General features: G+C 38.7%; 1 protein-coding gene and 1 non-coding gene across 2 annotated transcripts in view; both read right to left on the minus strand.

The window, feature by feature from the left end:
• The window catches only part of LOC143885087 (serine/threonine-protein phosphatase BSL3), a 29592-nt gene extending 12469 nt beyond the window's left edge, over positions 1-17123 (minus strand). The window contains exons 1-9 of the mRNA XM_077389060.1: positions 16456-17123; positions 15796-15856; positions 15268-15346; positions 15076-15155; positions 14897-14991; positions 14675-14774; positions 12752-12821; positions 1249-1350; positions 1082-1163 (exon numbers count right to left, since the gene is read on the minus strand). Coding sequence (XP_077245175.1) covers positions 1082-1163; positions 1249-1350; positions 12752-12821; positions 14675-14774; positions 14897-14991; positions 15076-15155; positions 15268-15346; positions 15796-15856; positions 16456-16813 — 1027 coding nt within the window. The 5' untranslated portion in view covers positions 16814-17123. The remainder of the gene's footprint in view (positions 1-1081; positions 1164-1248; positions 1351-12751; positions 12822-14674; positions 14775-14896; positions 14992-15075; positions 15156-15267; positions 15347-15795; positions 15857-16455) is intronic.
• A 444-nt stretch (positions 17124-17567) lies between these two features.
• On the minus strand, positions 17568-17670 carry LOC143885662 (U6 spliceosomal RNA). Its single transcript, XR_013253531.1, has one exon. It is a non-coding gene; the product is annotated as a U6 spliceosomal RNA (small nuclear RNA).
• Between the last annotated feature and the right edge of the window lie 9760 nt (positions 17671-27430).

Genomic DNA, 27430 nt, shown 5'->3' on the forward strand with positions numbered 1-27430 from the left:
CTCAATTTTTAAAGACTATGTTCTTCAACTGTGAGGTCAGAGGCTCAATCCCAGCTTACACGATTTGTCTAAGAGTTTGATAGAAGTTCCTAAGGAATCTCTCTCTCTCTCTCTCTCTCTCTCTCTCTCTCTATATATATATATATATATATATATATATATATATATATAGAGAGAGAGAGAGAGAGAGAGAGGAAATGGTTTGTGAGCAGCTGCTCAGATAAGCTTATCTGAGCAGAGCTCACAAACCATTGGGGGGGGGGGGGGGGGGGGGGGGGGGGTGTCCAAAGCATTCATTTGGAAGGCCCTTCCATGGATAGGGTGTGTACCAAAAATCAGCCCCATAGGATCATCCTAACCCTGGCATTTGTGGAGGGAAAAAATGGGCAGAAACATGGACACAGAGTGTCTGTCCATTTTCCCCTCTGCCTTTGATTCGGTTAGGATGATCCTATTGATCTGATTTTTGGTACACACCCTATCCATGGAAGGGCCTTCCAAATGAATGCTTTGGATCCCCCAAAAAATGTGCCCCCTGTATGGTTTGTGACCTCTGCTCAGATAAGCTTATCTGAGCAGCTGCTCACAAACCATTTCTCAGCCTATGCGATACCTCAAAAACCTTTTCCTTATATATATATATATATATATATATATATATATATATATATGAGCAATGATAGATACAAGGGAGCCCTTTTTTGGCTCTTTATGCAAGGGCTCCCTTGTATCTATCATTGCTCTATATATATATATATATATATATATATATATATATATTGAATGATTCTTTTTCTCATATACTACTGTCCTATTTTGAACATATCAGTTGCAAGAAATGAATTCTCTATCTAGTCCTCGTATGCAATTAATGAATAGATTGGTGGTTCAAATTGGTTCTCACATAAATTTTAACATGTTTAAGTAGTGGTTTCCATCTAGCTGTTAAAAATTCCTGCAAGTTAGTTCCTTACTTCCTTCAGTGGGTGACTAGGAACTGATTTGTATCAAGCTTCAATAGTGTAGAAAGAAATCAATTAGTCTAATCTCAATGAGCAAGGAAGAAAAAAGAAGAAAATACCTGCAATGCTAGACGAGTCTTCTACCATGCGGCCACCACCAAGTGCCCCTCCAGATACATGGAGCCGTGCATTGACAAAGACCTAAAATGAATATAATCCTTGGGTGATTATCTATGTATAGATAAACACAGGAGATCTTAGAAGAGAAGAGGAAATTGGAACGTACTGCTGCGTGTTGGTATCTAGGAGATGGTGAAACACCAGGAGCAATTGCCCATTCCCAGCGACCATCTCTATGTTTTGCAAGACCATATGCGCTTGCCAAAGGCTACAGGAAGAGAACAAGACGTTTTATTAAACAAACTGTCAGGTGATTTTAGCTAATAGTGGAGCAGATAAGAGCAGAGTAACATTGGCGAGAATGCTATTTAAAAAAAAACAAAAAAAACATTGGCGAGAATGTAAACATTCTAGAGTAATTTTAACTAAGAATAAAACATTATGCAACAGATATGGTACATGTGATATCAAGAGATTTCCTGAGCCTGTCAGTGTTGACATTGAGATGTGTCTGACAGAAACAGAAACTGTTTTAAATGATCAATCTTAGCAGTATCCTTTGCTATTGCTGCCAGCACTTCTCAAATTGCATTTTTTGCTCCATCAGTAATAATTAACACCAAGGTTACCGGAAACACACCCGGATGGTGGGAAGCACGCTTCCGAGGAATTGCAATTCGAAAGCAGGAAACACGACACTTCCCAATAATTGGGGAAGTGCATTTCCGATTTCTGGGGAGTGTTTTCCGTTTTTTTTTTTCTTTTTTGTTTTTTTCTAAAAAAAATCTATTCTATTTCATTCTCTTTTTTTTGTTCATTTTACTATAGCCTGTGTTTTTTTTTTTTTTTTTTTTGAAAATTACTCTATCCTGTGTTTTAATTTTAAATTTTTTATTAAGTAATTAATATTCATTTGTGGCGGTTATTAATTTATTAATTGGTAAATACGAAGAAGTATATATTTAAAGTTTCCTTTTTTATTTTCCCCTATTTTCTATTTTTTATTTTTTGAATAATGATTAAGTTGTTCATAACTGATTAATCACAAGAAGAGGACAAATCAAGAAAGACAAGAAGAATAATGATGTCAGCTTTTATGAGAGATCTCTGCCCCGTTGGGATCCTCCATCCCATGGGTTCTTGATGCTCAATTTTTTATGCTTCTAGTATCGGCAATCTGGGTTCGTCTAGCGTCAGTGGTCTCCTAAGGACCGAGGAGAGTGTTACTCTGGGGTTTTCAGATCTGACTAGTGTCATGGATTCTAACAAAGTGGAGGTGCTAGCTTTGCACTTCGCTTCTCGTCGAATTCATCGGGTGTGTATCCCTCAGTTATGGGGAGCAGAATGACATATGGATTAGCAAACCTCTGAAACTATATTGATAGACATATGGATTGGAAAACCTCAAAGATTTCCACCCTTCCTAACCCATTTCATAATGTTAAAGGGGTCAAGTAATGCCACTATAATTTTGACATGGAGTGCCAACCCACCTCATTGGAATCCATAGTCAAATTGTCACAAGAGCACCACCCTAACATCAGTAGTGTTGCATCTAATAACCCTACCCACTATGCATAGTCTGAATCACCTAAGCAAAACTCGAAGATGGCCCTTAGGCGGTGAAGCCCATCTCTCAACCACATTCACTTTGATAACCTCTACCAGCTACAACTTGCTTCTAACTCCAGTGACTATAACCCTTTTTTAATTTCTATAAAATACGTACATATGGCCAAGAAACATATCTATAAACCACCTCTTGATAAACCTCTACCAGCTACAACTTCTAATTGCAACAAATATCATCCTTTTTTATTACTATAAGGTCCGTTTATATGGCTGCTACACAAAAAAATAATTCGACTCTCGATTCTTTCATATTCTTCACAAGTTGTTCCAACATGTTTACCATATCCATGAATATTTGATTAATGCATTCTTTCTCTATAGACCAAAGTGTAGCCACCGAGCAAAAATTTCACATTTTTTTTACAAAGTTAACAGAAATTTATTAAAACCAACAAAATTATAAAGTCAAACAGTAGGGCAATCAGAGCCTGGACACATCAGTGGTCTAGTCATCCCAGATACAAGCTTTGTGTGTGAGGTCGTTACCACTCCTCGGAATGTGAGTAAACACACTCTATTGGCCCCCTAACCACCTCATAAATCACGTCAAAAAACCTAGCAAGCATCTGCTGACCAAGATAATTCTTTTGATCCCATGAAATCAGACTAGAAGAGTCTCCCTCCACCTCAAGTCTTCCCCCATCTGACAAGTGAAGCTCACAAACCAAAGAAAAGGGCTCTCACCGCATTCTTCAACAAATCGGAATGGTCCATCGAACAGAAAAAGAAAATAAAGTGCATCGTCAATATCCCTAAAAACTTTTTTTTTTTTGAATGGTAATATCCCTAAAAACTTCGAACGCCTGCCTATCCGAGATTTCCAAGAGAGGAACCGGTAGAGTTCAAATTGGTAGCCCGTACGAGTGTGGCTCTTTGGCTTAAAGTCATGGGTATTCTCCCCAGTGACGTGAGTTCGAATCCCCCCGGGCTTACCCGATGCGGGTCTCCCCCCATCTGACAAGTGAAGCGCACAAACCAAAGAAAAGGGCTCTCACCGCATTCTTCAACAAATCGGAATGGTCTATCAAACCAGAAAAAGAAAATAAAGTACATGCGTCAATATCCCTAAAAGCTTCTTCTTCTTCTTTTTGAATGGTAATATCCCTAAAAACTTTGAATGGCTGCCTATCCGAGATTTCCAAGAGAGAAACCGGTAGAGTTCAAATTGGTAACCCGTGTGGCTCTTTGGCTTAAAGTCATGGGTATGCTCCCCAGTGACGCGAGTTTGAACCCCCCCCCCCCCCCCTCTCCCCCCGGGCTTACCCGATGCGAGTGGTTTACAGGTGCGCATCAGTAGGGAATAGTCCCGCCCTAGAAATTGGGGTGGGGATACCCTATGTCATAAAAAAAAACCACAAAAAAGAAAAAGAAAAGAGAGAGTTCAAATTGGCGAAATTGGGGAAGGTGTGCCGCGACCTAGCAATGTATCTCAGCTTAGGCACCCTTCCCATCAAAATTCTTGACAGTTCCTGAGGATTTGATCAAATAAATCCATAGAGTAGCCCCAAAATACTTTCCTAGTCATTACCCAACATGCTACAATGGAGTTGATTCTCAAGGAATCAAAGCCACGGATGAGTGTCTCTATCTTCAGAAGTTTGGCTGTTCTTTCCCCCCATACTTCCCACGCCATGGCAAAGGGGATCAACTCCCAAAGAATGACACCCAAAGAGTCACAAGACTGAACTAAAATTTCCAATCCGATCCAAATTATATAGATATAGATATATATTGGCATCAACAACATCCATGCAAACAAATAGTGCATGAGGAAATGGTTCAACGACTCTTTCACTGCTAAACACATCAAACAGCTGTCAAGAATATGGCTGCCCCAATGCGTAACATGATCACACTTTTATTGGGAGTTCCAATCCAAGAAAACGCAGGAATCCTAGGAGGTCATGCTAAAAAACAATCTCAACTCAACTCAACTCAACAAAGCCTTTGTCCCAAACTAGTTGGGGTCAGCTAAATGAATCCTTTAGAAAAATTTCATGAAGAAGGTGAAAGGAATCTATCCGGCTCTAATCCCGGCTCTAGTTGGGTTCTTCTACATGGATCATTTTCTTCCATTCTATCCTATCCAAGGTCATGTTCTCTGTTATTTTCCTAGCTATCAAGTCTTTCCTCATTGTTTCTACCCAAGTTGTTTTCGGTCTGCCCCTACCTCTTTTTACTCCATCAATTTGGCACAAGTCGCCCCCAAACCATCTTAAGCAGGGCTCTCTCATCTTCTCCTCAATTGGTGCCACCCCCACCCTTTTACGAATGTCTTCATTTTTAATTCCATTGAACCTTGTGTGGCCGCACATCCATCTAAGCACTCGCATCTCCGCTACACTCATCTTATGCACATGCTGCTTCTTGGTGGCCCAATATTCTAAGCCGTACAGCATGGCTGGCCTCACAGCTGTCATATAAAACTTTCCCTTCAACTTGGTAGGGATTTTACGATCGCACAGAACTCCTGAGGCAAGCTTCCACTTCAACCAACCTGCTCTTATTCTATGGTTAACATCCTCTTCAATCTCTCCTTCTTTGTGTAGAATTGAACCAAGATAGCGAAAGACATCCCTCTTAGGTACCTCCTGTCCAGTCATGTTAAAAAATAATCTACAAGAGAAAAAATATGCCTAGATTGTAACCTTGTTCTATTTTTTGTTTTTTATTTTTTGCTTGTGTAGATTGCCTTTGTTAGCCCTTGCTAGCCTAGCTCTTATCTTTATTGAAATTTCACTTGTTAAAAAAAAGGATGATCTCCTTTGGAATGTCGAGTGTTATTACTCCCATGAACACAAAGAAGGAAACTCCTATGCGGGCTTGTTAGCTAATTTTGGTGTACCCTAGATTGTAATTTTTCTTTTTTTCAGTTTCTTTTCTTCTTGTATTGTGTCTATGCTCATGGTTTTAAATTTCGGTTTCGCTATGCATTTCGGCCCTCATCGAAACCGAAATTTCAGTCGAAATTCCGAAATTTCTGCTGAAATATGGTACAACAATAAAAAAAACAATATTTTATTTAATAGCAAATTCTGGCCGAAATTTCAGCCAAAATTACGGTAATTTCGGTTGAAATTTCAGGAAAATTCTATATAATTAAAAACGGAAGTGTATCTTGGTCAATCTGCCAGTTACACGCTATTATTGGTTTGTTTGACGCTAATATGAAGTGGGTCCACCCTCTCTTCCTATTTGTGTTTATGCAAATACACTTCCCCAAATCGAATGAGAATATGAGATACAGATATCGGGAAAAAAAAAAAAAAAAAAACCTTTCCCAAACCCATCTTCATCTTCGTGAACTTTCCCAAATCCATTCTCTCCTGCAAATCCAAAGTACACATGCAGAGCAAAAAATACAGATTTGGTCTGCAAATCCGATTGAGGATTTACGGTTTGTCATGGTGGGTTTGATCTCCTTCGATAGGTCTGCAAGTCTGATGGAAGGCTCTTTGTTAACCATGCCATCCCACGTTTTTGCCCAGGAGCTTGAAGATGAACACACAATCTCCATTTGGATCATGGATTATGAGAAAAGAAGTTGAATCCCCGTGAGCAAGCAAAGATGACTAAGAACAGGTTTTTGGGTTTTTACAGGACTCAGGAAATTGACTTTTGGGTTGAAATTACTTAAATTTCGAAAAAAAACGATGAAATTTCAGTCGAAATAAAGTAATTTTTCATGTATCGTGGATTTCGGTTTCGGTCTCCACCGAAATTTCGAACCAAAATTTCGGATTTTAGTCGAAATTTAAAACCTTGTCTGTGCTAGATCTGTCAGTCTTTGTTTTTTTGTTTTTTAAATTTCTCACTTGTTCGAAAAAAAATGCATAAAATCCTAGACCGAGTCAAGAGTTATATCTTCAATGCAATTCTAGAAGCAAAATGACCAAAGGAAAGCATATCAAAAATACCAAGTTCAAAAACATAAGGGAGTTGGAAAATGCAGATAAGTGATAAACGTAGTTTTGTAATGTGTCCCTTGGTTTAAGAAATAGGCAAACACTAAACATAAGAACCAAGAAGCTACTTATGGGTTCTGTCGAATTGGCATGCTTCCTGGTTGTAGATCAAATTAATTTAGTAGACCGGGAGGGGCAAAGGTTTCGGATTGGAGGACGTAATGTAAAAGTACCCACACAATCAAAGGTCAGTAGATCAAGGTTTCGGATTGGAGGACGTAATGTAAATACCCACACAATCAAAGGTCAATAGATCAATTTGTAAATCCAATCAATATAGAAGACCGGGAGGGGCAAAGGCAGTGTTTAAAAACAAGGATGCCGCGCAGATCGCGGCCGAAGAAAATCCTAGTCGACTCGGCACAAGCGGCTGAGTACTCGGTTGGCACGACTGAATACTCAGATGGCACGGTCATAATTCGAGAGAGCCGAAGGAGTTTTTATTGACTCTATAGGGCAAAATGTGCAACGGGGAATGCGGCCAAGGCAAAAGGGATTCGACTCGGGGGAGTCGACGCGGACGAGGGGAGTTTTAAAACTATGGGCAAAGGTTTCGGATTGGGGAACGTAGTTTAAAAGTACTCAAACAATCGAAGGTCAATAGATCGGTCTGCAAGCATTAAAGCCGACCATGGTATATCCATTTTAAAATGGATGGAAGGAATTATATAAAGGGTATAGACTAATTTCTTCTCTTTCTATGGGTAATTCACTAGCCTTCTAGTTGAACATCATTCCATACTTTGGCAATGTATGATGCCATAGCCACATATGAACTAGGATTTATCACAACAAATTTCAACGTAATTAGACTTCGAAAACACACTTGAACATTATCAGGCTTAGAAAGCAATATTCAACGTAGTTCCAAACATTATTAGTTTATGAGAATATAAATTCATAATTAATGAGTGATTCCTTTCGGTGGAAGATAACTTTAATAACATAAATGAAACATCCTTTAATAAGTTACATTGCCTTAAATGGGTAAAAAACTTATTTTATTTAAAATGTATCCCAAATCTGTTTCTTTATAAACATATGAATAAAGAAACTATAACAAATCTATAAATCCTAAAAACATAAGCCCTAACCTACCGGCTCTCTCTCTTAAATTTATCTTTTGATTATTTCTTTATCTTTTTCGTTATTCCCCTCCAGTCTCTCTTTCAATTTCTTTCTTCTCCTCTGTTTCTTAAAAACATAGACTCTTCTACTCGAAAAAAATAAGGTAAATATGAAGGGGAATGAGGGAAGAATGGATAGATAAATCTTGTATTTTCCTAATTAAAAATTTGATATTGGTACTATATAACTCCTAGATTAACTCATTAGCTAAATGAGGTTGAAAATTGAAATGGAATTATACAACAACTCAACTCAACTAAGCCTTCGTCCCAAACTAGTTGGGGTCGGCTAATGAATCCTCTAGAAAATTTACATGAAGAAGGTGAAAGGATCTACCCGGCTCAAATTGACTAAGTCTAATCCTGACACTAGTTGGGTTCGTCTACGTTGATCATTTTCTTCCATTCTCTCCTATCCAAGGTCATGTTCTCTATTAAGCTCCTAGCCATCAAGTCTTTCCTCACTGTTTCTACCCAAGTTGTTTTCGGTCTGCCCCTACCTTTTTTTACTCCATCAACTTGGCACGAGTCACTTCTTCTCACTGGAGCATCCAAAGGCCTACGTTGGATATGCCCAGATTATCTTAAGCGGTGCTCTCTCATCTTCTCCTCAATTGGTGCCACCCCCACCTTTTTGCATGTCTTCATTAGTCTTCAAATTCTCTTTCAAAAGAAAAAAACCTTATCAAAAAATTCAGTGGGATTAGAGAGTTATGGTCCTTTTACCCTAAAACTGTATTAAACCGTAATTTTGGGATAAAATGGAGCAATATAGTAAAACAACCATAACTCTCTCATTTTAAGTCCAAATCAAGTGAAATCTCTCTCTATCTGCTCATCTCGAACTTTTCTTTCAAACCCAACAAATGGCACCAAAAAAGTCAAAGGGATGAAAGAGTTGTGGTTTGTTTTCACTCTGCGAAACGTCACTCAAAATTAAACCTCCATAACTCTCTCATTTTAAGTCCAAAAGTGGTGAAATTTCTACCAATCGGAGGTCTTCAAATTCTCTTTCAACGGGAAAAAATCCTCATCAAAAAATTCAATGGGATGAGAGAGTTATGGTCTTTTTATCCTAAAACGGCATTAAACCGTAATTTTTGGATAAAAATGGAGGTATATAGTAAAACATCAATAACTCTCTCATTTTAAGTCCAAATCAAGTGAAATCTGTCTCTATCTGCTCATCTCGGACTTTTCTTTCAAACCCAGCAAACGGCACCGAAAAAGTCAAAGAGATGAGAGAGTTCTGGTAGACTGTGCGAAATGCCACCCAAAATTAAAACCTCCATAACTCTCTCATTTTAAGTCCAACAGTGGTGAAATTTCTACGAATCAGAGGTCCTCAAATTCTCTTTCAACGGGAAAAAAAACCTACCGTACATCCATATAAGCATTCGCATATCCGCTACACTCTCACAAAGCTTCATAGTGTGACTCATCAGCGAAACCGAAACGTTTCGGTACAAAATTTCTGACGAAATCTTGTAGAAATTTCACCGAAACGAAACGTTTCGGCCGAAATTTTGTACTTTTCCGAAACTATGTGCATTTCGTTTCGTTTTCTGCCGAAACCGAAATATTTCGGCCAAAACGTTTCGTTTCGACCAAAATTTAAAACCATGTCTCTGACACCTTAGTCTCTTTTCTTAGTCTATATTCTCAATTACCCTCTCCCAAAGCTTCATGGTGTGACTCATTAGCTTAATTCCTTGGTAATTGGTGCAACTCTGGATATCCCCTTTATTCTTATAAATAGGTACTAATGTACTCTTCCTCCACTCATCAGGCATCTTCTTAGTCTTCAAAATATTGTTAAATAATCTAGTTAACCAAACCAAACCCACATCACCCAAGCATCTCCAAGCCTCAATAGGAATACCGTCAGGCCCCATAACCTTACCTAATTTCATCTTTTTCATAGCTACTCTTACCTCTGATATTCGGATTTTACTAAAATTGAAATGGAATTATATTAAAAGAAATTTGTAAGTTTTCATTTTGGATGAGTATAATGCTCTAGCACATGACGTTCTCGTAATAAAGAAATGGTGTGGTTCTTCCCCCCCTCCCCCCCCCCCCCCCCCCCCCCCGGCCTAGGTGGTTGAATTGAAGTTAAGATGGAAGTGTTTTGAGACATGGAGTTGGTGCAAAAGAGTTTCGGGCCTCTAAAGTTACGAATTGAATGGGATAAATTAGTCATCAAATGGTAGAAAGTGGAATCTCCTCCATACAGATTCTTGTTTCAATTTTCAAAAATTCGGTTAGGGTTATTTAGCATTGACGTTTAGCATATCTCTCATATCTATAGGACAGAGAACACTGGAGCTTATCATCTAGTGAATTATGACTGTGTAACCACATAGAAATTCGGCCCCAAATGCCTGACATATTCTTTTGTTTTGTGGCTTTTCTTGGCCCTATGTAGCTTGTATCTTGTTTAATAAATATCTTTCGCCTGTTCAAAAAAAAATAAGCAAGATAAAATTATACATAAAAAAAAGCTTCCATATTTGATCTAGAAATTTGCACAAACTTATGTTAGGTTTTTTTTTTTTTTTTTAATGGTACTTGTGTTAGTTTAGTACAGACAAGATGGTTGCAGTTACATGAATCATTTGAATGTCTAGAAATCTAGGTCAATCGGTGAATGGTGATCATCGAGTTAATGTGTTTTGAGATTTGAGTGTTAAGGAGCTTGGGAATTAGACACTTAATACTTCAGCTCTCACACATGCTTCCTACATCAGTTCTTGCTTCTTGTGTCACTTTAAGCTCTCACACATGCTTCCTACATCCGTTCTTGCTTCTTGTGTCACTTTAAGCTCTCACAAATACTTTAGTTTTCCACTTCCCACATCACTGCCCGTCTGGAACCTATGACATTAAGGGGCCGTTTAGATACGCGGGTTTTAGAATCCAGGTTTTAGTTTGAAAGGAGTGTAAAAGAGGGTTCATGATCAAGCTGTTGTATGCTGTCTTGACAGCGTTCCTTGGATTTTAAGTAAGAAATCCAGGTTTTAGAAATCTCTCCCGCATCCTGAGATTTCTAAAACCTGGAAACATGGGACGATCGCCTGCTCTCTTGCTGTCAGAAAGAAGGCAAGAAATCGGAAAACGAGGACAATCGCCTGCTCTCTTGCTGTCACTTGGTGTCAGGAAGAAGGGCGAGTAATCGGAAAATGACAGCTGGTCTCTTTCTTCTCTCGTCTCCCATCTACAATTTTGAGGAAATCCAAGATTCTAAAATCCGTGTATCCAAACAGCCCCTAAGCTTCCAACGGTCCATGAGTTACGGCCATGAAACCATGAGCCGAAAACATTCACAAGCCGACCCCAACTATTTTGGGACAAAGGCTTAGTTGAGTTGAGTTGAGCTGAGTTGTAGTTTGGGAAACCCCCGTCCTGTAGGAGTGGGTGGTCTTTTTAGAATCGAGGTTAGCAATACGCTTTGGGCTTTCTCTAGTTCTCTTGGGGCTGCTTACTCAAATGAAGCGGAAGTAAGGGCAGCCTTACAGGGGATAAAACTGATCGCACGTTTTAGATTTATCTAGGGTGATTGTCGAGGGGGGCTCCCTCAATGTCATTAGATGGTTAAAGGGAGGCGGCAAGCCCCCTTGGCGCTTCTCTAGTTGGATAGACGAGATATAGGAGCGGGTTGAGGATTCGAGCATCTCTTTTAATAATGTGAAATGTCGGCAAATTCGGAAGCAGATAGATTGGCTAGGGAAGTAGTGGCGAGATTGGAGTTGAAGATTTTTTATTTTCTTCCCCCCGCAATAGGAGTCTTGCGGTTTCTTTCTTAATTGTCATTTTTATCTCTTCTTCTTTGCCAACCTCCTCGGTCGGCTTTATATTTTTCTCCATTTTTATTAATGATTCATTATCCTTCAAAAAAAAATATGCAACCTTATTTTTAGCTATGATCCGTGGACATGGATTCGTGTGTTAAGTGTCGACGCGGTTATAAGGTTTTGGACACGACAAGCCCAAAAATTCAGAAATGGGGACACACCCATACACGCATATAAATTACTGATTAGTAATCATAATTAGCCCATTCAAAAAAGTCATAATTAGCAAAAAAGATAAATGTGGAATTCATTTAACAAACTAAAAAATCCAAGGATTAAGCAACTATGATTCAAACAAACATGGGATAATTAGATAACAGTGCAATTATCGGCATAAACTTGTTATCAATAATTCACTAACATTTAGGGTTCTCTGTATCTGGATCTCATATAGATAGATTTAACTAAAGAATAGTTAAAAGAAACATAAATAATAAAAGATGAGCTCAAACAAGGTTTAATAATAAAACAATAATTAGCTCAAACATGCTTAGTAATAAAACAATATTTCACACGACATGAAACAAAAACACGTGTTAGTGTCGGCGAAAACTTCAAAAGTGTCAGCTCAATCATAGATTTTTAGCTGATTGCTGATGTCAATCATGGAGCTGGGTATAAGAATATCTTGACTCAAGACAACAGGCAGAGAATAAGAAGAAACAATCTTGACCATACGCATTACATGTTGAATGGTTTTGATTCAGGGAACATAAACTAGAAAGAGTAGCAGAAGTATAGGATGTTTCAAGCATATCTGATGCAAATCACAGCCAAAGAGGTCCCCATGTTTCTATGGGTCATAAATATTGCTTTTTCTAGAACCGATGCAAGAATAATTTGTTCCACATTTGCACAACTTATGGATAAGTGTGTGCATCTTAATGTGGCATAGAACATAATTATAGTGCACTCTATGGACTTAAGGAACATAAACGATAATATACAAATGAAAAATCAAGTGTAAATAAAATGCCTATCTTGTTGTTATATTTAAGAACATGAGTGAAACAGTTCCCCCAGATATCCACTTAAAACTAAACAGATATCCATTTAATTAAACATTCTTCAAATGGAATTTCTTAACTCACCACACTGTTTGCATCCCTCCCTCCACAAAGCAGAAGAAGACCATCGGAACGTGCACTTGCAGTTGCATACCTATGTAAAAGTGACAAGGAAAACTCACTCAAATTGAGATCAGGAATTTAAAGTTTCAACATGATCTTTTGAAACACATTACAGAAACAGAAAATCAAGAATAGAACATGTGTCCAAATTGAGAGAAGGATTTTCGAGCTTCAACAGGATCTCTACTGAAACAAGACACTGCTTTAGAAGCAGAAAATCAAGTGTAGAGCAATAGTCAATTAAAAAGTCTATATAGGAACAGGGACTATTCGTTATATTCACACCATTCCCAGATTTAAGAATGCTCAAAATTAGATTATAGTGTAGCTTCAGTGTCCACAATATATTTTCCTTTGGAAGGCATGCTGGGCTTGTACCCACAATCTCATGGTGGTGAACAAAGAACCACCCAACTGAGATATGGGATCAAGCCCGCGTCCAGTATAGGAAAGTTGCAAATTAATGTGAAGCAGCATATGCTTTTTTCCAATAGAGACAAAGGCCCAAAATTTTTCTAATGAATGCCAAAGTGGAAAAAGAAAAACAATGTATGTTTCTAAGCGTGAACACACTAATCGATATACAGAAGAGTATGGGTAGTTTGCAGAATGTAAAGGATCATACTCTGGATAGGAATCTATGCGTGGATATTTTTTGAACAGCCAACATGGTGGGCTAATTTTGGAGCAGGTGCACCTATGATTGCAACATTAGCTAGTCGGTATAAATAACATTGAATTTATTATCATACTTCATTTAGAACGTTGCAAGTTTAAATTATTTATTAATTTTATTTCCTCATGTTCCCACGTTACTCAATCAAATAGCTTCAAGCTCTTGTTGTGACAAAAATTGTAATACACTTTCCTATATCTTCAATGTTTCCAAACAGGTTGAAAACGCATCGCGATAAAGATCTTGTGTATATTTATAGTAACCTAAGGCTACTATCGAAAAAAGATGAGATCTACAAAGCAGGGCCTTCCAAATATTGGGATGTTGCTACTGAGCACTCAGACTTGAAGTAACTAATACATTTGAATCTGAAAAATCTTTCTCTTAATGATCCAATACTTGAGTCAGTCTTGGTGCCACTAGATAAAGTTCTAGGAATCAATGTTTATATTGATTAGGAACTTGATTGGAATTGTCCAGCTTCTATATCGTCGATTTGTTAATTTTTTTTATTAGCACTTTGTAATTAGAATGTCCTCTATTTCATCATTGTGTGCCCTTAGTTGCCCATTTAAACTCGAAAGAGACTTTAGAGCTTTCACTTTAAATCTTGAAGCAAAAAACTTACAAATTTGAAACAATGCTTTTTTTGGATATACACACATGTGCATTGCTTATTTAAATGCTTAAATTCATAAAATCAACACTTCCAGGTGTACGTTTAAACATGTCGACATGCAATTCAGTGTAGATGTGTGTCGACACGCGGTCAACAGTAAATTCAAATTGTAGAGTAAATCATACTTAATTTTATTTTTTTGAATGGCAATAAATCATATTTTATAGTATATATTCCACAATATGTAGATTTAGTGGTAAATATACTGAGTACTTCCCAACAAAATGTTTATCAACCATGTTAGAAACCGATCAGTAGTCCAACTTAAGTATCTCTATGGGACATAGAGCTCAACAGAGAACTGAAGAATCATGGGAGCGAGTGATAGAGTTTAGTAGCAAAAGCAAAATGTTTAGTCGGAATCATCTAGGAACGACTACAATGCCAAAGAAACCAGATGTGACACTAGCTCTAAAAAATGCATAGCAAAGAGTATAAGCATCAGGCAATGAACCAGTACCAAATTTATCCTTAGTTGGGATGGGGATGGAATGGAGAAGATAATATGAAAAAGAGAAATGAAACTCACATGCATGGAGGTGGGCCATCCCCTTCTGGCTCCAACTTCCTCCATTCGTAAGGCTTGGCAGCCGTGTCAAGAGCCCAAACATCAGCTAAAGGCCGTTTTCCTGAACAACACACACCAATATTTCACCATCCAGACATATGATCAAAATATTGAAAGCATAACATCCATTTGGTGCACGCAAGGTAAAAACTGTCTCAAGTATAAAAAGGTGTGAGGGACTACCATCATTTCCACCTATTGCCAACAAAAATCTTTGTCCTACTAGAGCCATCACATGTCCATAACGAGGTCCTGGACCGGGGCCTTGGACGACTACCCTACAAACATGAACACATATTTTATTAAATAAAACGAGATAGCATAAAGAAACAAGCAGATATTCTCTTGGACATGATCACAACCTATGCCACCGTGGTCGTTGTTGCGTTAGATCAAGAACATGAAGATCCTCAGCAGACAAGCCAGCAGGACCAATTCCCCCCTGATTTGCAACAAGAAAATTGATATAGCTTGTGAAGGGTACTTCGTTTTTCAAAGAGTACAAGTTATGCTTCTGAGTCCAAATAGTTATGGCATACTAGCTCAACAATTACCTGAATAACCACCATAGTACCTACGGCAGTGGCAACATGAGCAGCCCTAGGTGAGGGTTGCTCTCCAAGCGGAGTAAGCCTGCAAAGAAGTTCAACAAAAAAATAGAAATCCATGACATGACTGAATGAAAATGCTGGAACTAGCAAGTGAAAGGAAAGCCAGCAATGTATGTGTTCATAAGAAACAATAATGGCATATATTTTACCAGTACAAAAGGAGATTCTCAGTTTTCAAGAGAATGGAGTAAACTTGTGCCCTAGGAGCACAATAAATTCTTGGTGTGACAGTAAATTGTATTCAGAAACCAAATGGCATTAAAGCGCAGGGAATAGGGACCCATTAAAAAAAGCCATAAAGTTTAAATTCTAGACGAGACTATCATTTTTGGTAGGTAAGCTGGGATTGAACCTACAACCACTAAGTCGAATAACAAAGCCTTGACCATTGAGCTAGAGGCTCAATCCCGAAGATGAGACTATCATTCACATACATTTTACTAGACCAAGCAACTTGCTTAATTATCATACCTTGACCACTTGTTTGACAAAACATCATAACAATGGACATCAGCAGTTGCACCAGCAAGTCCTGCAATGGAATAAATGTCACAGATATTAAAACATCTTGAAGCTGAAGCACGATTTTATCTGACAGACAAAGACAATATAACCAACAACGAAATCAATAGGCCGAAGTAGCATAAAATTTCACGTTCGCCTATGATTATATTCCTTCAATTTTTTTTCCTTCGTGAAGAAGCATGATACTGCAGTGCACATTGAATTCAACCTCGATGGCAATCTATGCAATCACATATTAGGAGAAGCTTCCCAACCAGACAATAAAAGACGTCTACGGACTACAATTTTCTAATACCTACAACTTTAAGAAAATTAGGGTTTCATGCAAAGAGCTCAAGAAAGCATGTCATGGAACGAAAAGCGAACAAAGTATCATAAATTCCACATTCCAAAAGCCTATGATTATATCCCTTCAACTTTTTGTCTTTATGGAGAAGCATAATACATTGAATTCAACCTCAATAGCAATCTACGCAATCATATATTAGGAAAAATTTCCAAACCAGAACATGAAGACTACGAATTTCGAATATCTACAACTTTGATAAAATTAGGGTTTCTAAATAAATGAATTAAATAAAGGTGTTTAGGGAAAAGAAAGCGTACGGATTCCGGCACTTCCAGCAGGTGAAGGAGGACCGGCCGCGGCCGCAGCCGAATTGCCTTCAAGAGCGGTGGCACCGCCAAAAAGGATGAGGCGAGGGCCGATATATCCAGAAGTTCCTTCCTCTCCAACGGCCGCAACTGAGGTCAGGGTATGGCCGCATCGGGACCCAGGCCCGTCCTCCTTCTTCTCGATTACGGCGTTCACAACGGAATAGGTAGGTGCGGGCCTTGGCCCGCCCGAGACCACAGGAGGATCCGGTTGCTGTTGTGTGGTTGGTGGTGTTGAGAGGTCATCCTGATGGTTTAGGGTCGGATCCGGATCGGTTGTCTCGGGTACCATGGACGAATCCAAATCCATGCTGAAATCCGAGAGATCGGAACGTTTGGGGAGTTAGTATGATCAGAGAATAGCATTTCTCTTATGCCACGTCAACATGACGGAAATCGGGATCAATCGCTATGAGATGTATGGGAAAATCAAGGAAATCTGTTTCAATTCCACGTCGAGACAGGTTTTTCTCTTTTCTCCGAAGAAGAATAGACGGGAGAAAATCTAAAGACCAAGACACACAGACCCAGCAAGAAATGCCTCTGGATGTTGTTACCGGGACGAGGAGCTAATGATCCGGTGCTTTTGCCCACGGTCCATTATCGATATAATAGGGAGTGCAGATATCAATTCTCCTATAAACAAAAAAGATCATAGAACTTATCTATGATAGACGAGTTTTTATTGGACACTGATACTAGCACTATCATGTTTTGATAATAGCACGAACTCGTCTTGTCTCTTACCATATTAACAGCTGTGAAAGGCTATTATCGTTCCCAAAAAAAAAACTATCAGACTAGCAGAGTTCGTGCAATTATTAAGACATGGTAATGTCATTATAAGTAACCTCTTTTATACTGTACCCGCATGTAGATGCTCAGATGGTGTAATATATTCGCCCCATTTTCTTCCTCCGTAAGTTAGCCGGGATCGAACATGTGATCTCAAGGATGAGAAACAAAGCATCAACCATTGAGCTAATGGACCAACCCTTCAACTCAGATGTCAATGTCGCTTCGCGTTTCCAGCCGCCTTTATGTAATAGGACAGCACCTTTTTGTCTGGATTATCCAATTTCTTGTTTGAGAAGTGTCATCTTTGCGCTGGGCATGCTAATCTTCTATATGTATTGTTCCAATTTGATCGAAAGAGTCTAAATGCTCTGTTTGGTTGCTGGGTGTTTTTTGTTCCTAGGATTTATGTGGGTAAAGGTTTAGTGGTCACATCAGCTTTTTCTTGCTGACATCAGCAAAATCTTGTCTTGAAAAGGGTGTTCTCTCTTTCTCTCTCTACCCTCTCTCTCCACTCATCATAATATCTTTCTCTAATTAATGCTTGTCCCCTCTTTTGTCTCCTACCTTTACCCACATAAATCCCAGGAAAAAAAAAAAACCCGGCATCCAGAGACTGAATCAATTTGACTGAGTGGGTTTTTGCCTCCCATCCATTTATGACTAACTCACTTAAAGGGGTGGCAGGGGAAGAAATGGAAGCTAATATATCATTTCCCTCTAATCTGATATGTGACACACATGATCCAACTCATCGATTTGTTGGGTCCTAACATATGTAGTCCGTTGCTGTGGGAATTATCTCCATAAGAAAACCCAGTCTCTAATATGGGGGAGAGAAATGTCGAGATCATACTGTGGAGATGATTTTGAAGCTTATGTACAGCCCCATATTTATAAAAACTCAATGCTAGACATATACGAGTGTGTATATATGTATGCTAGTATATAAGGAACCCCTCATACTTTTAGGCCGTATTCGTTTTGGATTTTGAGTCCAAAATTGATTTTTGAACTCAAAATTAGTAGGGCCCTGTTTGTTTTAGATTGTGACAACCTATTGTCGGCCCCAAACCGACTATTGGACTCAAAATTAAGCATAATTGTGATTTCCAATAATCGGTTTGGGGGCCACAAATGATTATTTGACTCAAATTAAACGTAACTTTGAGTCAAATAATGAGATCTTTATTCAAAATTCAAAACGAACAGAGCCCGGTCGCAAAATTAATTCAAAAAATCCAAAACAAATAGTAGTTAAATCAAAATTGATTTCCTCTTACGGACGTTTGGGATCTTTCCCAAGTGTTTTTAAATGGTCTCCACATGTACTTGCATGTATTTTTTTAAAATATAGTCGGCCCATATGGTTGGATGATCCTAATTATTCATTTATCCCGCCCCAACTTAAATATATCATGCCCAGAGAATCATCCTCATAGAATGACATTAACTTTCAGACTTGTTGAGTAATGGCATATTACAAAACCCTCTTTAGATCGGAGGGTTAAGATCAGAGACCATCCTAAGAAGGACCGAATAAATGAATGGTTTGGATGATCAAACCATGTGGGCTCCAATCCACTTTTTTTAAAAAATACGCGCAAGTACGTGTGGATACCATATAATATGACCCTTTCCCAAAACTAACTACTTTTCATTCCGCTCCCACTCTTTCCAATGCTCCCCACTCTTTTGGTTTTGGGAGAAAGCTCAAAATTTTAGTGTGGGGGTGCTTCTTCATGTGCAGTGGAGAAGAATCTCAAAAGGAGTACTTTTGCAAGTAAGCTTAACATAGATGTATGCATAAAAATTAAAGGGAAAAGATAAATTCTCCCCTTTGATTTACTTGGGACAGCCTCCTCTAGTGTATTTTACATTGTGGCTGTCCCAAGTAAAAACAAAGGGGCGAATATATCATTTCCGGAGGGATATGTCATATGGAGATATTCAGAAAGACAGTTGGCAAACAAAAGATGCCCTCTATTGTTTAATTTCTACTTTGGAAGAGCCATTGGAATTTTCCTTCTAAGACATCAGAGCCTAACTATTATTTGATGGAAGGGTGTTGATTTAACATTTTGGTGCCTGCTTGTATTGAGAAATTTCTCCACACAAAAATACAAGTTAGCAATCCAATTTTGAATTCCTTAAAGCGCCAAGCTTTGACTTTTCATCTCCCTTTACCTTTGTTCTTAAGTAATAATCATATTTTGAGATGTTATATGGTGTGTGCGCGTGCCGTCAGGCATTTTTCAAAAAGTATCGTGGAGCCCACTTCACAGGATGATCCAAATCGTTCATTTGTTGGGCCACGATGTAAATAAGTTGTAACCCGAAAATCATTTTCATAGGATGATCCTAACCCTCTTATCAGTAAAGGGACTGCACATTATGGAAACACCTATAGATAAGAGGATTACGATCATCCCAGGGAGATGATTTATGAGATAAAGGCCAAGATATTTCATCGAATCGTGTGATGAGGGAATTCGACTCGTACCCAGAACCTAATTCTTATAGAAAAAAAAAAGAAAAAAATTTCGACAACACGTGATTCCATCATAGCTATCTTCTGTAGATAATTTATGATTCGGCCGACTCTACCATTGTGGTACGCTCCTTTGTGTGGGTTTGCTTCAAACGAAACCTCTTTTGCTATTTACACTGTGGTCCGACAAATGAACGGTTTGGGTCATCCAATGAAGTGGGCTCCGCGATACTTTTTGAAAAATACCGGATTTCACCCACACACAGCATATAAAATTTCCATGTTTTCAATCCAAGTTTGACTTGACCCGGTCCCAACTAATTTTACCTTTCTTTTTCAAAATCTGTCCTTAATTGGCAAATAAGATCATTTTAAGTTAATCTTAATTGCAAATGGGCAATAAGCCATTAACTATATCATTTATAAAACCATTTTAGCCATTATTTCCACATAACTATGCATTAACATCTAAATCGTGTGCGTATAATAATATTATATGCAAATAATTTTCGACGAGGCCTTTATTTTTCAAATGAAATTTGTTTCTCTATTCATTGAAATTCACTGAGAAAAATAAAATTTATCTAGTGGGAGGTGAATGAATGATTCACTATTTACACTGCCACAAAGGGGCTGTTTGGATTTAGAGGAAAGAAAATAAAGGAAAAGAATGTTTTTCATGAAGAAATTATTGCTTATCAAATAAAATTCTAGGGTCTGGTAGGTTTGCAGTTTTCCCTTGGAAAAAACAAGAGAAAAATTGAAATTTTAGAAGAAAAAAACTCATAGAAGAGAGTTTACCAAACACTGGAAAGTTTAATTTCCATAAAAAAAATCTGAAAAAAGTTTGCTACATCAACATTGACTAGTCTGTTGCCGTAGAATCAACTAGCTTTAGTTATCATTTGGTGCAAAAGTAGAAGATCCCAAACAATGAATTGAAACAATACTAGAAAATAGATGAGCTGCAAACACGAGACAAGATACAGGAATACCGTACAGTAATCAAATGAAGTATGTTACTCAAGAGGCATATGAACATGGGAAGGTCTTGAGAAGTAAGATTAAGAAAATCCATCTTAACTAACAGCTCTTGATTACATAAGAATATGTAGATAAGTTGGAATGGGATGATCAAATTTTTGTCACTATTGCAAAAATGGGATGGTAAGAGCATGTGTAAGGCTCTAATAATTGGAAGTAGGTTTTTGCCATAGCTCCCATCTGTATTGGGGAATTTCAAGATCCCTAAAGGTTTAGGATCTCAAGTCAAAGGAGGTGATCTCATGAGGAAAAGCAACCCAGGAGTGCCTTTGCTTTAAGTTTGCACCTTGCACCATGACTGTTCTAAACGAAGACGGGCTTTCATATTCTATGTGTCATATATGCATGCGAGTATGAAGGGTATGCTCAGGTTTCCTTGGCGCTGTCTCATTCAATATACCTCCCGAGAGGCCCTTTCTCGAAGGAACACTATTGCCCAGCGCAAACACTACAATGATTCGGAGTCCATTTCATATACCCAACGGGGTACGGGGCTAAGAGTTGGGAATTCCCCTGTGTAGTGTCGCGTTTATTGAACCGCCTTACGTGGTACTCCTCCCGGAGGTAGAGAGGGATGAAGTGCAGATGCAAATACAAGCATGGAAATATGTTTGATAAGGCGCATAGGGCGTAGAGCAAAAACTGATCTTTGGTATGATGAGAGGATGAGAGAAAGATTCACGACATGCCATAAGTATAAACGAGTTTAATTACTCTTCAATCATCATACTTCTCTTTGGAATAGGGCCGGGGATGAATTCCTTGAAGGACCTAGAACTGCCACCTTAGTTTAGGAGTAAGATTTGCGATTCAATTATGGAAATGGAAGGTGTGAGGAATCCATTCCGCCCATTTCGCACCAGTATCTACAAGAAAATGGGGGTGAATATGTTAGAATTACAACTGCTCTAGGGCCATGTCTATGTGACTCATGTCAAATTAAACAAGTGCTATATGCCATCAATGGAGAGTAAAAGCAGGAAAATTGTGGTGGCTGGCTGCTGTAAGTACGGGAACGTAGGCGCATCCGAGGCAGGGGCCTTGTCAATGCTGGTGAGCCGCCTCGCTGTTTAGATCTTTCCCCGCTGTTTAGACCTTTCCCCTTTTTTCGGCAATCTAGGTTGGTGAACACTATAGGTCGCACAGGGTTCATTGACAATAGGGATTCCCCTAGCCCATAGGAATTCCTCTGTATCATAGGGTGTTAAATAAGAAATATAAAGAGAAAAATAGGGATATGGACAGGGCGGAACTACGTATAGCATGAGGGGGGCCACGCCCACCCCCACAACCCCCCCCCCCCCCCCCCCAAAGATTTGCAAAATCGTTAATTAAAACGTATACTTTCAGATAGAATTTTAAAAACTCTCAATTTTATCGGTAATTTATTGCTATAAAATAGGGATTTTATTAAAGGGAAGTGATATTCTCTTTAAAATAGGGATAAAATCTCCCCTAACGTTTATGTGAGAATGGTCAACTGCTCGAGGATATATTCACCCCCTTTAACGTTTTTTTTTTGCCTTTAAAACTTAACAAATAATTTTAAAGGCAATTTTATTCGTGATATTCCCTTTAAAATAGGGATAAAATCCCCCCTAACGTTTCTGTTAGAGTGGTTAACTGCTAGAGGTTAAATTCACCCCCTTTAACTTTTTTTTGCCTTAAAAATTAACTAAAAATGTTAAAAGGAGATTTTATCCGTCAGATGGGTAGAAATATCATGGCCCTTTATTAATTCTTTTGCTAATCGAATTCGAGTTTTTAGGGTTTCTCGGTATAAATTTTTTTTGGGAACTCTTCACCACCCCTTTTCCTTGAGAGCTCAAGAAGGGTTTGAGTTATGGTTACATTCGGGGAAGGTGTTAGGCACCCCTCATGCCCGGGTAAACCCGGTCTCCTGACTTGATTTGGCATTTTTGAAATAATTTAATCAGAAAACTTCTCTTTTTTATCTTTTATTTGGATTAGACTTAATTTCAGAATGTAAATAGAATGAGTTTACAAAAAAAAGAAAATAAGCGATTGAGGTCGTTATCCAGATTGAAGTCATATGCTGTAGTATAAGTCCCGGAAGGATCTCGCAGCTGACCACAATCAGGATAACTAAATCAAACGAAAAAAAGACAGTACAAGGGAAAGAAAACTCTGGGTTTATGATTCACTCGGTCTGTCCAACACCGTGGAGCACCAGGGCTCTCGTCTCTGTCTCGTTTATCTGTGATAAGATCGGAGACAGAGTGGTAGGATAAGGAGAGGGAACGTAGCCCTATTTACAAAGAGATGAGAGGGATTTACATTACAGGGTTGAGGGCAAAAGGAGCCCTAAATCCCATAACTACCCAGAACCAGATTTTGTAACAGAAGTGCAGAAAGCAGGGAAATAAATGTAATTTTACCAAAAGTGTGAGGATGTCTTCCACGAAATCAGCAGCGTAACTGTGCTAGTTGGATGAAGAGGCCTCGAGTTTGTCGAGATTTCAGAACAACTAAGCGATCTGGATGAAGGGGCCTCGAGTTTGCCAAGATTTCGGCAGAACAACGGCACTATCTGGACAAAAGGGTCTCAAGTTTGTCTAGATTTCGGCAGAACAAAGGCGCTATCTGGACGAAAGGGCTCGAGTTTGTCGAGATTTTAGCAGAACAACGATGCTATTATGGAAAAATAGCCCAGAGTTCTCCGAAATTTGGCAGAACAACGACGTTACTTGAAGGATGTCGCTCTGAGTTTTCAGAAATTCGGCAGAATGCCGACGCCTAATATGAGCTACCTAAGAATTTCTCTACTCTCTCTCTCTCTCTCAAGTAAAGAAACTAGCAATTTTTAAAGATCAAAAGAGGTTTTAAAGTAAAAACCAAATCCTAAACAGTAGAAAATATCTCCGAAAATAAATTATGGAAGTTAAAATATGATTTTACTCTTACCCCCCCCCCCCAATTTATAGGTATCCAAGGGGAATTTCATAGTTTGCGAAATTGGAAAAAACCGCAAATTACGAAATTGGACCTGACCTGACACGTGTCGGCAACATTTCAAAAAATGAGTTTTTTCATCTTTTTTATCTAGAAAAATGTGATTTTTCGTCTCTTTTGAGGGATTTTCGGAGAGTTTTGGCGGATCGTAACTCCTTTGTTTGGACTCTGAATCGCACGTAGTCGGATCCATTGGATTCCTTATTCCAAGAAGATTCCAACGAGTTTAATATTGTTAGCTTTCAGGAAGTGAAGTGTTTTTGGGTAAAAACGGATGTTTTCGATTCAAAGTTAACTTCTTATTTGAAATGGCGTGTGAAAATGAGCCTTTTGGCTGCCGTGAAAGGCGGGTGCCGTGTAAAGATGGGCTTTTGTTGCATCTCCGGGATAAAATCATTTTCGTGAAGTATTTCCTTGTTTAAATAACCTAGAGAGAGATTGAGAGAAAAGGAATAGGACTTTGGGACTCGTCATGCGACTCTTCCTCGTGACAACCTATCATTAGTTCCACCTTGACAAAATTAGGTGTCTACAGATGCCCTCTTTGGCACAGGGTGCAAGGCACATGAATGCCAAAGTAAGGAGACACACAAAATTTTGTCACTGGGGACTAATAATAGGTTTGCAAGACTCACGTCGGGTCCTTAGGCATACAACCTTCACCGAGGAATCTTGTTGTCAGGTCCTTGAATGGAAATCTCTTGCTGACGGTTTTTTGAGTTTTAAAAATACAACTGTTATAACAAGTCTTCGGTGGACTTCGTTTCTAACAGCCGGGAGGGTCATAGGAAGTCAGGTCTGAAGCCTAACTTGGGGAGGCCCCTCGAGAAATGTCATTCTCACATTTAGTGCAAATGCTGAAAACAAGGGATGCCCATGTGACATCCAATGCTTTGATAAGACGGATTGTACATGAGGTTTGATTGAATAGAGCAGATGCACGATCGTCATTTGTTCTTGGATTTCAAATGGGTGATTTGTTTGGATGTATCACCGAGTTTTTAACAGGTCCTAATTTTGGAGATGCCTTTGGCATCTTGGATCGACTTGTCTTAAGGGTTGGCCAAAAGAGTAGTGTCCGTACGGATACGAACACCTACAAGGGTGAGATGCTTTTATAGCATCTAATTCATGGATTTTGAAGGTTACCGTGTGATAACAGGTTTAACTTGATGTTTGATGCCTCAGAGGACTCACATAAGTTTGGTTGCCTCAGGGGACTCACATTGATTTAGATGCCTCAGGGGACTCATACTAATTGGATGCCTCAAGAGACTTATATTGATTTAGATGCCTTGGGTGACTCATACTAATTGGATGCATCAGGAGACTCATATTGATTTAGATGCCTCAGGGGACTCACACTAATTGGATGCCTCAGGGGACCCACATCGATTTAGATGCCTCAATAGATGGACGGTTTGGATCATCCTATGGAGTGGGCCATACTGTACTTTTTGAAAAATAGAACTTGTTTTTCTTTCTGAAATAATCTCAGCCATTCATTTTGGCAAAATTGAATGGGCTGATTTCTAGATAATCCTATGGTTATTACACGCATTTTGCGAGACTTTATCAAAATTAGGGGGCGTTTAGTTGTGGGTCAAAAAAATCTTGATTGTACGGTAGATGTGGTTTGCCTGACAGATATCTTCACGTGGAGCAGACTAGCAAACCTTATAAATATGGTTATTACACACATTTTCAAAGATGGGCGACCTTAACAAAATTTTGGAGGGGCCTTTTAGATGAGAGTCAAAAGTATTTTGACTGTATGGTGGATCTGGTTTGGCTGAAAAATAATCTTCACGTACAGCAGATCTAGCAAACCTAATAAATTAAAGGGATTTTTGCTGATTAGTCCCGACATGGAAAAATAATTGATTTTTAGTCCCTAAGAAAAGCATACTATCTTATGGGCGCTGATAAATTTGCCCCTATGCAGTCCGTATCCGCCTCATTAATGCCGCTTTTTAACAGAAAACGTTAAAACCTCCTTAAGTTCCCGATTACCAATTCTTATGTTACCGATTACCCCATACCGTATTTACATTTGTGGCCCAACAATGGACGGTTTGGATCATCCTATGGAGTGGGCCATACAATACTTTTTGAAAAATAGAGCTTGTTTTTCTGCTGAAATAATCTTAGTCGTTCATTTAGGCAAAATTGAATGGGTTGATTTCTTGATAATCCTATGGTTGTTACATGCATTTTGCGAGAGGGGCGACTTTATCAAAATTAGGGGGCGTTTATATGTGGGCCGAAAAAATCTTGATTGTATGGTGGATGAGGTTTGGTTGATAGATATCTTCACGTGGAGTAGATCTAGCAAACCTAATAAATTTGGTTGTTACACACATTTTGGAAGACGATCGACCATATCAAAATTCGGAGAGAGGGGGGGGCTTTTAGATGAGGATCAAAAGTATTTTGACTGTACGGTGGATCTGGTTTGGTTGACAGATAATTTTCATGTGGAGCAGATCTAGCAAACTTAATAAATTCTAGGGATTTTTGCTGATTAGTCCCTACATGGCAAAATAATTGCTTAATAGTTCCTAAGAAAAGCATATTATCTTATGGGCGCTGATAAATTCGCGCCTATAAAGTCTGTATTCGTCCCTTTAATGCCGCTTTTAACAGAAAACGTTAAAGTCTCCTTAAGTTGTCGGTTATCAATTCTTAAGTTACCAGTTAAATCATAACGTATTTACATTTGTGGCCTAACAAATGGGTGGATTGGATCATCCTATGGAGTGGGCCATACCGTTCTTTTTGAAAAATAGAGCTTGTTTTTTTTGCTGAGTCATTCATTTAAGCAAAAATTAAATGGGGTGATTTCTAGATAATCCATTGTTACACGCATTTTACGAGAGAGGCGACTTTATCAAAATTAAGGGGGCGTCTAGATGTGGGTCAAAAAAATTTTGACTGTACAGTGTATGAGGTTTGCGTGACAAATATCTTCACGTAGAGCAGCTCTACAAAACCTAATAGATATGGTTGTTACACACATTTTGCAAAAGGGGCGACCTTACCAAAATTCAGGAGGGGGCTTTTAGATGACGGTCAAAAATATTTTGACTGTACGGTTGATCTGGTTTGGCTAATAGATAATCTTCACATGGAGCAGATCTAGCGAACCTAATAAAATCTAGGGATTTTTGCTGATTAGTCCCCACATGGCAAAACAATTTCTTATTAATCCCTAAGAAAAGCATATTATCTTATGGGCGCTAATAAATTCGCCCCTATCCAGTCCGTATCGGCCCCTTTAACACTGCTTTTAACAGAAAACGTTAAAGCCTCCTTAAGTTGCCTGTTACCAATTCTTATGTTACATGTTACCCCATAACGTATTTACATTTGTGGCCCAACAAATGGATGGTTTGGATCATCCTATGGAGTGGGCTATACTGTACTTTTTGAAAAATAGAGCTTGTTTTTTTTCTAAAATAATCTCAGCCATTCATTTTTGCAAAATTGAATGAGCTGATTTCTGGATAATCCTATGGTTGTTACACGCATTTTGCGTGAGGGGTGACTTTATCAAAATTAAGGGAGTTTAGATGTGGGTCAAAAAAATCTTGACTGTACGATGGATGAGGTTTGGCTGACAGA

This window comes from Tasmannia lanceolata, unplaced genomic scaffold (assembly GCF_043159265.1).
Source record: "Tasmannia lanceolata isolate RefF3 unplaced genomic scaffold, GAP_Taslan_0.1 ptg000008l, whole genome shotgun sequence".
NCBI classification, from domain to species: domain Eukaryota; kingdom Viridiplantae; phylum Streptophyta; class Magnoliopsida; order Canellales; family Winteraceae; genus Tasmannia; species Tasmannia lanceolata.